The sequence below is a fragment of the Hordeum vulgare genome, chromosome 4H, assembly GCF_904849725.1.
Source record: "Hordeum vulgare subsp. vulgare chromosome 4H, MorexV3_pseudomolecules_assembly, whole genome shotgun sequence".
NCBI lineage: Eukaryota > Viridiplantae > Streptophyta > Magnoliopsida > Poales > Poaceae > Hordeum > Hordeum vulgare.
Window position 1 is genome coordinate 538,061,733 of NC_058521.1, and position 11,940 is coordinate 538,073,672.

The 11,940-nt window shown below is 44.7% G+C and overlaps 1 protein-coding gene across 1 annotated transcript; it reads right to left on the minus strand.

Moving 5' to 3' along the window:
• Positions 1 to 6,637: 6,637 nt before the first annotated feature.
• On the minus strand, positions 6,638 to 10,962 carry LOC123449342 (T-complex protein 1 subunit beta). Its single transcript, XM_045126535.1, has 11 exons — positions 10,833 to 10,962; positions 10,677 to 10,733; positions 10,217 to 10,282; positions 9,994 to 10,105; positions 9,696 to 9,824; positions 9,081 to 9,152; positions 8,421 to 8,536; positions 8,182 to 8,258; positions 7,572 to 8,057; positions 7,152 to 7,467; positions 6,638 to 7,065 (listed from the first exon to the last, which is right to left on the minus strand). The coding sequence occupies exons 2-11, from the start codon at positions 10,731 to 10,733 to the stop codon at positions 6,919 to 6,921; spliced, it is 1,578 nt and encodes a 525-aa protein (XP_044982470.1). The 5' UTR covers positions 10,833 to 10,962; the 3' UTR covers positions 6,638 to 6,918.
• Between the last annotated feature and the right edge of the window lie 978 nt (positions 10,963 to 11,940).

Here is an 11,940-nt window from a genome sequence, read left to right on the forward strand (position 1 = left end):
TGTAGCCTTGTACAACAAGTACTAGCTACCCTCATCTGCTTGAGCTCAAACTTGGGAGTGTTGTAGTCCTTGCATAGCCAACACTGCCAGACATAATTTTTTCCCAAGACTTCCCATATGAAAATCATTTTTCTTAGCTCCAAGTTTGCTTCTACAAACTTGACCTTGGTCAAAGACCATTCAAACTAACTCCACTAGAGACCAAACTCCTCACTCACCCTCCAGATAACATGTCCCACATCCGAAACATGTTTGACTGGTCAAGCTGTTGGTGTAGGCCCAGGTGGCCTTGGTGACCACCACCCTGGCATGCAAAACTGGTGCTCTACGCCTTAACCTTGCCCGACAGCTCGAATCAGGTAGCCACTCCATGTCCCAGCATGTCTCGGCATGTCCTTTTGACCATTCCAAGCACTCCCCGTCACCAGCTAGCTTCCAAGCTCCTTCTGGGGCGTGTGGCATCCATGCACACGGAGGTCCCAAGAGCTCCCGAGCTCTCTCTCCCTCCCCCTCTCTTATCCCTTCTCCCTCGGGCCGCTGCTGCTCCTACATCTCTCCCCCTCTCCCTAGTGCACCTGCATAGCTCCCCCTTGAGCCCCCTCTCCTCCCAAACTCCCTCCTCCTTCCATGGACGCCATGGCCACTTTCGGCCATGCTCGCGTCCAGGCTCGTGCCAGCTCCTCCTCCCTCCCTCTCTGGTCCGCGGTGGACCCTGCACCACCACAGCTCCTCCCCTCCTTCCTTTTTCCTCCTAGTGGCCGGAGTGCCGCTCCCCACGGCCACCTGTCGCCTTCCTCCGTCGTGGCCAAATGGAGTGATTCCAAATTCCAGAGCCTTCTAATATCATGCCCTATTTTTGGAGCCATAGCCAACATTTTTATCTTGCATATTTCTGCTGCAATAAATAAATAGCTCCTTTTTTGCTATTTATCCAGTATTGGATAATCCCTAGAATATTCACCTCAACTCCAAATCGAGTGAAACAACTTCCTAAATATTTATAAAATTACACTTTATTAAATGAGTGCCTCCACTCATTTTTATCATGATATTTTATCTGTACGCTTCTATATGGATCACCTATTCTTCCTTTCATCCATTCAAAATTCCCTTATGATCCAAATCTCCTATAGCAAGCTTCAGGTATTTTTCTTGTGACCAGAGAGGTCCAAGAAAAATAAAACTTCCATTTATATAGCACTTTTACTTCTGCTTGCTATGTGGCTTACTGTGCTTGTTTCCGACGATAGTTGACGGAGTACTCGGAGTTGGATCGGAAGACCTCGAAGACCCCGAGGACTTATGAGAGAAAAGGCAAGCAGCCCTTTGACCATGTCTGAGCATATGTTATATTGCATGCTAGTAGAGGAATTATTCTCGTTGCATATGATCATAAGAATTCGGTGAATCATCGATATGACGTTACCGATGGCTCCTTCGGAGCACTTGCATTTTGAGCATGATCCTACCACCTATGAGGATCACGCTAATATCATGTTGACAAGTAAAGCTAAGCATAGTAGAAGCATGAGCATGATGATGGTAAATATCAAAGGTTTATGAAAACCCCGTCATGTGCCACTAATGCCCGAGGGTGATGATGAGGTAGGTGGCCACTTTTGGAGAAGTGGTGCACCGGGTATATTTTGGTGTGAGTGGTTTTGGAAATGGGATTAGATTTATGATGTGTTGACCGTCCCAACCTTACATGTGCGACCACGTTACGCCTTTATGGGACGGGGCTTTGTTGATTACTCTGGTCGGTGCTAGCAAAGAGCCACATTACTAGTGGAGGGAGTGATGTGTGGTCACTCTCGTGACGGGGTCGTGCCAGGTAGGACAACTATGCCGTTTTTACGTGTTCCGGGCACACCGTTGGTCCCCGCATGGCTGATACTATCGAGAGTCGGTGCTCATAAGACGTACATCATGTGGGTTGTGTACCAATCGAGTGGACCTCTTTGTCTAGTATCGTCAGGGGAAAGGCATCGATCGGGTACCCACAAGTATAGGGATCAATCGTAGTCCTTTCGATAAGTAAGTGTGTCAAACCCAATGAGGAGCAGAAGGATCTGACAAGTGGTTTTCAGGAAGGTAAAATCTGCAAGCACTGAAATTATCGGTAACAAGTGATTGTGTGGTGAGATGATTCGTAGCAAGCAACAAGTAACAAAAGTAACAACGGTGCAGCAAAGTGGCCCAATCCCTTTTGTAGCAAGGGACAAGCCTGGAAAAAGTATTATATGAGGAGAAACGCTCCCGAGGACACACGGGAATTTCTGTCATGCTAGTTTTCATCATGTTCATATGATTCGCGTTCGTTACTTTGATAGTTTGATATGTGGGTGGACCGGCGTTTGGGTACTGCCCTTACTTGGACAAGCATCCCACTTATGATTAACCCCTCTCGCAAGCATCCGCAACTACGAAAGAAGAATGAAGACAAAGTCTAACCATAGCATTAAATTAGTGGATCCAAATCAGCCCCTTACGAAGCAATGCATAAACTAGGGTTTAAGCTTCTGTCACTCTAGCAACCCATCATCTACTTACTACTTCCCAATGCCTTACTCTAGGCCCAAATAATGGTGAAGTGTTATGTAGTCGACGTTCACATAACACCACTAGAGGAAAAACAACATACAACACATCAAAATATCGAACGAATACCAAATTCACATGATTACTATTAGCATGACTTATCCCATGTCCTCGGGAACAAAAGTAACTACTCACAAAGCATAATCATATTCATGACCAGAGAGGTAATGAGTAGCATCAAGGATTTGAACATAAACTCTTCCACCAAGTAATCCAACTAGCATCAACTACAGAGAGTAATTAACACTACTAGCAACCTTACAAGTACCAATCGGAGTCGCGAGACGGAGATTGGTTACAATAGATGAACTAGGGTTTGGAGATGAGATGGTGCTGATGAGGATGTTGATGGTGACGAGTCCCCTCCGATGAGAGGAGTGTTGGTGATGACGATGGTGACGATTTCCCCCTCCGGGAGGGAAGTTTCCCCGGCAGGATCGTCCTGCCGGAGCTCTAGATTGGTTCTGCTCAAGTTCCGCCTCATGGCGGCGGCGAATCCACGAAAAAGCTCCTCCCTGATTTTTTTCCGGACGAAACCCTTCATATAGCAGAAGAGGGGGCCAGTGGGCCAGCAGGCTGCCCACAAGCCCCCTAGGCATGCCCAGGGGGTGGCCGCGCCTAGCAGGCTTGTGGCCACCTGCTGGCGCCCCTCTCACGCTTCTTCGGCCCAGTATTTTTTATAAACCCGGAAAAAAATCCTCGTTGATTTTTACGGCGTTTGGAGTTGCGCGGAATAGGTATCTCAAACTTGCTCCACTTTGAGGCCAGAATTCCAGCTGCCGGCATTCTCCCTCTTCATGTAAACCTTGCAAAATAAGAGAGAAAAGGCATAAGTATTGTACCGTGAACTGAAATAACAGCCCAAGAAGCGATAAATATCAACATAAAAGCATGATGCAAAATGGACGTATCAGTCCCCGTATCCGAAGTTGTGGGATTAACCAAATGCAACGGATCGGTAGACGATTTGAAGTTATCAAGGAAATCTTTGAGCATGTTATTGACCTCGATGGCCATTGAGGATCTAAAGGTGGACATGGCCTCATTTAGATCCTCTCGGGAGACCGAGTTTGCAATAGATGCCTTGGGCAACTTCATCATCCTAACCTCGTCGTCAGCCATACTCTTTGGGTGGTGAAACCCTTAATAAAGAGACGAGGGTATAATACCAATTGAAAGGACCAATATGGTTGACTAGAGGGGGGGAAGGTAACTACCAATTTTAAGTTTTTCTTTAAAAACTTAGGATTAGCAACAAATAGGCTGACTAGATATGCAACTAGATGAACAACCTATATGATGCTAGCAACAATAATAACAACAAATAACTTTGCACAAAGTAAATGTTAGAAATAACCACAAGTGGAACCGTTGGAAATGAGGATGTGTTACCGAAGTTCCTTCCCTTTGAGGGAAAGTACGTCTCCATTGGAGCGGTGTGGAGGCACAATGCTCCCCAAGATGCCACTAAGGCCATCGTGTTCTCCTCATGCCCTCACACAATGCGAGGTGGCATGATTCCACTAGTGGTGCCCATGAAGGCGGCAACTGAACCTTTACAAACAAGGTTGGGGCAATCTTCACAACTCAATTGAAAGCTCCCAACGAGACCACGAAGCTTCACCACAATGGAATATTGCTTTGAGGTTACCTCTTCCGTCTAGGGTGCTGAAACACCCAAGAGTAACAAGATACGCAAGGGATTAGTGGGGGGATGAAATTTCTCTTGGTGAAAGTGTAGATCGAGGCCTTCCCCTTCAAACCCTAGAAAATCAACAAGAATTGATGGTTGGGGAAGGAGATCGAGCAAGAATGAGCTTAGGGGGCAACAATGGAGCTTTTGGAAGGATAAGAGATGAGTCTCCATGGGGAAGAAGACCCACTTATATAGTGGTAGGAAATCTGACCATTTTTTTGCCCACAAGTCGTGCAAAAGAGGTAGTACCGCTCGGGGGAGCGGTGCTTCCGCTTGCACAGAAGTGCAGGGTTGTGCAGTCAACTAACAGGCGTGTGGGGGCGGTAATTCTGCCGAAGCGGTACTACCGCTCCTGCAAGTGATACATTCGCTTAGCATTGAGAGACACCCATGTCGAGTAAGAAAGAAAGGGGCAGTAAGGTAGTGTCGCCCAGGGCGATTCTTCCGCTAAGAACTGTCGCTCAAAAACCCACTCAAAACAGAATGCAATCGAGGAAAAACGTAAGCGGAAGTGGGGCTGGAAGTAGAGAGCGGCAGTACCGCCCAAGCGGTACTACCGCTCTACTCCCGGCGGTACTTCCGCTTACCAAGAGACAAGAGCCCGAAGACACCACATACACAATCATAAGCGGTACATGACCCGATACCGCACGACGACACTACCGCTTGAGCGGTACTACCGCCCATGGTAGCGGTACTACTGCTTATGATGGTGCACATGATCCTAAGGACAGAGAGCAGCTCCAAAATGCCGGGGAGGAAAGAAGGAGATGAATATGTACGTGAGATATTCTCCCAACCTTTCCAATTGCGGACCCCCTCTTGATAGTACGGATTATCCTATGACTCAAGTCCACCAACACTAAATCATACGAAGCACTCCGTCTTCTCGTTTAACATTTGAGGGGTAGAATAACCGTCTCGTGCCACCTGATAACCTCTGAAAGCTAAAAGCACATGATTAGTCCGCAAAGGTATTGTCATCAACCATCAAAACTACTTAGGGAAGATTATGCTCTTAGAGTTGGTGTAAGGAATATCCTGAGATATGTCCAAGACACAGAAGGTCTTGATTAAGTTCATTGGGAAAATCAAGATGGGACCATGGATTGATATCCTAATAGTGGCCGATAATCTGATCCGAGCAATGTCATATCAAAGACTGGATTTACTCGAAGAGTATTCCGACGGAAGCCTTCAGAATAGACTTTAAATTGTTCCTTCCTAGGATTATTCCGCCATAACTATATTGAAGCCTGACAGGATATACATGTCTTCGCAGAATGACTAGTCACATGTGAGATCATGTGGAGATTCATTAGAATCAATTATCATTATCTACCAAGATAACGTCACTTGTATTGCTTATGGGTAATATTTACCTCGCAAATTGCAGAAATGTAAGAGAGTAATATGCAAACAAATTATTGTGAGATTCACAATGTCTCTACCAACGTTTATATTCTAGAATCTCGTTCGTGGAATTGGTATGAGACCATTGATGTTTGGAAAGTTCAGGAGGAATAGAATCCCAAATTATAACATGTTGGTGATCTTCACACCATTAATATTGTACTCTTTTTCCCTTTATGAGTTTTCCGTGATGGTTTCTCATATAAGGTTTTTAACGAGACAATATAAATACAAGTGCGGATATATGTCATACTAGTTTATCCTTATATTTTTCCCACTCGGTTTTAAAGAAGTTTTTGATGACATATTATTACAAGGTTTCTTCTTAATTTTTCCCATAGGGTTTTTGGAGGAGTTTTCAATTAGCAATATACAGACGACGAATTGATCAACGGCGAGTCTTATGAAATAAAGCATGTGATCAATTGTATAGGAGGAATGCTTTCCAGAAGGTGTCTATTGGGGAAAAAATGTCTCCCTAAAACATCCATTCACCTTGTATATAAGTGGGTCTGTCATATTGCAATGGAGCAGAAGTGAAATCATTTGGGCTCTTTATTTGTCTTTTTACGTTCGCTCTACAACAGTATGTACTATCATATACTAGCATCATAGCATTGCTATGAGACTTGAAATATATTTTAGTACTTAGAACTCGTAGGCAGATAGATCGTCAGAGTTTGTCCTACGCAGTGACAGTTTTATGTAAGCCAAGCACCCCTACTAGTAGTTCATGATTGAATGTGGCCCAGTAGAACTAGATTCTCATCTGACAAAGGTATGGAGAATCGAAATTAATTGATCAGTTAACAATAACTCAACAAGTAAACACCTGTCAAACAAATCATCAATGATCCAAGCGCACAGGTCCTATCTTGTTGCACAACTCATCAGAATCAAAACCGGGACCGATTCCAGCCATAGATGTGCCATGTCCACAACACTAATAGCAACGGCTGATAGATATCCAACAGCAAACACAAAGTACATCACTATATCCTCTAGTGGAAAATCAACTGAAACAACACCAAGCCACTCCCTACAGAACAACGCTAGCAGCTACAAGTTCCAGATCGCTTATAGGGGTCGGGATTCAACGACAATCGAAATGGGGGTCGGTCAAACTTTAAAGCAGTCGTGGACCACAGCAACCCAGCCAAAACTCGGCAAACCATCATACATAAGAGAGCGCCGCATCGAAACAGCGCTCACATCCTGTCCTCCCTCCTGCGCGGGGCGCAGGTTATGATCTCGTCGACCCTCAGGATCATCTCCGCGGCCTCGGTTGCCGACAGGACGATGGCCTGCTTCACCTTGAACGCCTCGCATATCCCACGCTTCTGCATGTCTCCCAGCTGCAAGACACCAGACAATGTTAGTTTCAAACGATATCACTGTGTACAAGCTACATAGCATGTCAGTGTGGTCTCCATGAGCTTACCCCGCCGCTGATGACATCAATTCCAGCAGTGCTGTTCTCTTTGTGGTGCTCGGCTCGGAGCTGGGAGATCAGCTCAGCACTATCCAGACCAGCATTATCAGCAATGATTGTGGGGATGGCTTGCAGGGCGCGTGAAAATGCGTCAATCGCATGAGATTTCTTTCCAGGGGTCTTCCTTGCAAGTTCATCCACCTCCTTGGACATCACCATCTCAGGCCATCCACCACCATATATGACACGTGTGTCAGTTACCGTCTGAGAAAGCACACATAGGGCATCATGCAAGGACCTCTCCGCCTCATCAAGCACATGCTCACTGTACACAACAAGACACATGTATTCAGTGTGCGGCCAAATAAAACAGAATGCCTGAATAATAGAGTACATGATAAGGAGCTACACCAAATAAATAAGGCATACCTTGCTCCTCTCAGGACAATGGTGCATGCTTGCCCCATCGCAACCCCGGAGAAATGAATCAGCCTGTCCTCCCCAATCATAATCTCTTCAATGAGCTTGCAGTGCCCAAGCTTCACAGACTCTGGGTTGTCAAAAGTTGATGCAATATCACCACCAGTGACAAGAGCTAGCCGCTCGATGCCCTCAAAGTCAGCATGCTCAACTGCGAGTATGCCAGCATCAGCAAAAAGTTCTTCAGGAAAGTTGTAGATTAGCTGCCTGTTGACAAAGCAGTTGATCCCGTGGCCAATGATTTTCTCAACTTTCTCTCTCATTTTCTGTTTCTCAGCAGCTTCAATATCTGCAACCTTGGCCATTGAATCCACCCGGACACGTGCCCCATAAATCTTAACTTTATCTGTGTCCATAGCAGTGTTTGCAACCAGAATATTAGCGTTTTCAATTCGCTTTGGTTGACCAAGGCCAATCTTCTTATCAAGAATGAACCTACAAAACAGATTCAAATGGTAATATGGGTATCAGTCAGTTTCGAACTGATATAGAACCATAATGTAGTTGGGATAAAAAAAGAACCAAGGTTTCCTATAATATAGTTTGTGAAAGAACATACCCTTCATCCAAAAAGGAATCCTTAAGAGAACCTCCAGGTTTCTTCAGAATTTGGATTGATTCCAAATTGGTGCTACCCTGCCACCAGTGAACAAGTGTGGCACATACCAAATCAGCGTTTTACCAACAGAATGTAACAACGTGAATGAATAACTATGAACTACCAATCCAGACTTCAAGCAACATCCCGCATATAGAAAAGATATGGTATGACCAACTTCCATAATCATTTAATTATACCTTAAGCCTGAGGACAGCATCAACTGCAAGTTCAGCAAAATACTCTTTGTCCTGGGAGAGAATTTTTGAACTAAGCGTAGTCATGGCAATGTTCATGAGATCTGATCTGAACTTGTCTGCAGCACCAATGAATGTTTTTTGTCAGAAATATATTCCTGGGTGCAATAAACTTTATACATCTGACTGAAAATTACTGCCAAGTCCCAAGTTTTTATTTTGAGACTCGGTGCCAAGTCCTAACTAGGAAACCAATGATACCAGGTAGCTAGTATTCCATGGAGTGATGTTCATGGAAGATAAAAAAGAAAAAATTAAGTCTCCGCCCTGATGATTAATGCAAACATACATTTTCTTCCACATAACATAAGTAACTACTAAAAAAGATTACAGAGTGTTTAAATATAGTTGACAAACATATATGAGACAGTAACTAAATAGGTGATTAATGCAAACATACATTTTCTTCCACATAACATAAGTAATTACTAAAAAAGATTACAGAGTGTTTAAATATAGTTAACAAACATACACTCCCTCCGTCCCAAAATAAGTGACTCAAAAATGACTTAATTTTACACTAACTTTAGTACAAAGTTGGGTCATTTTTTAGTCACTTATTTTGGGACGGAGGGAGTATGAGACGGTAACTAAATAGGTGACCTGTGTTGTCTTTGTTGTCCATGGTCCTTTGCAACAAAGCATTTCTGGCACATTCAGCAGCCAATCTGTAACCTAATAGTTCAGGGAGATAATGAATCATTAGAGATGTTGAAATGTAACTAAATGATTAGCTACATATTTGCAAACAGTTCCATCATGTATCCATGTGCATCCTTTTTTCTTTCAAATATCATGTGTATCATTTCTGCATTAATAAGCAAACCAAAAGAGATAAGAAATGAAGACGCAAACATGAAAATGGAACAGAAAACAAAGGTCGTAGTTGTCCATTGCCAAAATGACATCAACGCAGAAGTGCACTGCTTTCGGTTTTTTTTTCAAGGTACCATCTTACTTTTTAAATCCAGAAGTTGCCAAGATTGAGGGAGATGATTTTTAATCATTTAAGCGTGATTTTTCTAAGAGTATGTAAGCATGAGATGTTATTTTCCAGACTTCAGATGTCTTACTGATCTACAGATGTTGCTATTGACTTATTGTATCATTACTCACCAAAGACTTAGTAGCATGTATTGAGGTGGTAACTAAGAGTTGCACGATTGTTAAATGTTAGGGATAACATGCTGAATAAACTGCATCTAAAATGAGGATTACCTGCAATAATAGTCATCGGGTGAATCTTCATGTTAACTAACTTTTCAGCCTCCCTCAACAGTTCTCCAGCCAAAACAACAACAGAAGTTGTTCCATCACCAACTTCATCATCTTGGACTTTTGAGATGTCTAACAATCATTAAGGACTACATTTTCTTTTAATTGGAGAGCACATGCATGCAACCAACTAATCAAGTGGGTTCAGGAGAAGCTATAATAAAACAATATTGCCAGATCTAGAAACAAGCACCATCTCAGCAGGAAAATCATCAAGCGGTAGACTCGAACAAAAGGATACCAACAAGGACCTTGGCAGCAGGGTTGTCGATATGAAGTGACTTCAAAATGGTGGCGCCATCATTTGTAACGGTGACACTCCGCCCTCGGCCAGTCGACTGAAGGATCTTGTCCTGGACATAAACAAGCCAACATATAAATTCCAAGGAAAACCCTCTAGCATTCGAATGGCTGGCGCCATCTTTGCCCAGTCTGCAGGTTTTTTCTCTGTGAGCAGCACGTACCATTCCTTTTGGTCCCAATGTGGTCTTGACTAAGTCTGCGATCGCCATGGCACCTACAAAAGATGCCTGCAAGGAGGATAAAATCAAATGAATAAGAACTCCGTATATATTTTGATAAACAAAGAGGCTGAACAATGATTCTACAAAGTAACATTCTGCTTCTCCGGTCCCAAGGAGACCAGTAAACTCATTGCGCGCAGTTGCAAAAGCACATTATGCAACAGCAACAGAGCATCGGTGTGTGCGTGTGTGCCGCGGTAACCCACAGATCCTACTAAGCGAAGACGACGGTCAGGTTGTTGAACTGGTACTTGTCGAACTAATAGTCTAATAGTACATGGATTTTGCAGTCTAAATGAGATCAGTAAACTAATTGCACACAACTGCAGCAGCGCCATCGAACCGACTGACGACAGACCAAGAAGGAAAACAAGCAGATCAGATGGGGAGGGGGTGTTACCATCCTGGCGCGCTCGCCCTTCTCCTGGATGGCGTCATCCTTGAGCACCCTCTCCATCTGCCCAACCACGGACACACAGAGAAAAAATGTCAGGAACGCATCGCGCTGATCCAGCCACGGAGAAGAGAACAAACTGGGGGCGGTCGGGCGGAGCACCTCGGGGACGGGCGACGGGGCGGAGGCAGGGGAGAGGTAGGGGGCGGGTGGATCTCGTCGTCGGGGAGGCTGCAGAGGCGGCGGTGCGGAGGCGGGGAGAAGAAGACACACAGCAGCAGCAGCAGCAGGAGGAGGCTAGGGCTTGCTTAAACGGGGCGCGTCTACGGGGAGCGAGCGCGATGGCACCGTCGCTCGTAGCAGCCCGCATATGGGCCAGGCCCAGCGCGCAAGCGTGCATACGGCCAGATCGCTAGAAAAAAAGGAAAAAACATCACTGCTAGGCTGCCTAGACCAAGAGTAAAAAAAACAAGGCTTTTATCGGTTATCATGCTATTGTTTGTGTCTCACTATTCAGTTTTGTCATTAAAAATTTCAGCTGCTTAAAAATGACATCGCTTCATTTGGCGCATGCTCAAAAATACCACTAGACGCCATTAATGTCTTCTCAAACATCGTTTGTCATGTTATAACGACCGAAATACTTATAGACTAATGTCAGCTCTCCCTCTATCTCGGTACAATAAAGTGTGGGTCCCACTTGATCCCGAAGACATTCTTATTTTCCTCAAAAGCTCGTCGGGGTGGCCTAACCAAACATGGCGACCGGTCCCCAACGTTAAGTCATGCTTCGCGAGGTTGTGAGCTTCGAAATTCGAGGTCCAAAATTCATGACTACAAATACAAGAAGAAAAAGATCTAGCTTGTTCCTTTATTTCAAGTGTTACTGCTCCATAAGACGTCGCGGTTCCTCCCTTGAATGTTCCTTCCTTGACTGCATCAATAGCAGTCTTGCAATCTGAGGCAACAAATTATCTGATCATAAAGATCTTACGCAAGCGTGAGTGCCTCCTTGATGACTAGTACCTCCAGAACCTCCGGGTCTTCAGTATGGCTGAAGATGACTGCTGAGACACCTTGAAATACCCCTGAGTTGTCGCGACAAATCGTGCCCACAGCCCCAAAGCCGCCACCTCGAGATACAGGCGCATCAGCGTTGATCGTCATATGGTAATCCGGTGGAGGCAGCCACGTACTTGGGTGTGGGGTGGCTGCACGTGCAACCTTCACGGGCTTCTGGATTTGCTGCAAATCAGAGATGTAGCTCGTG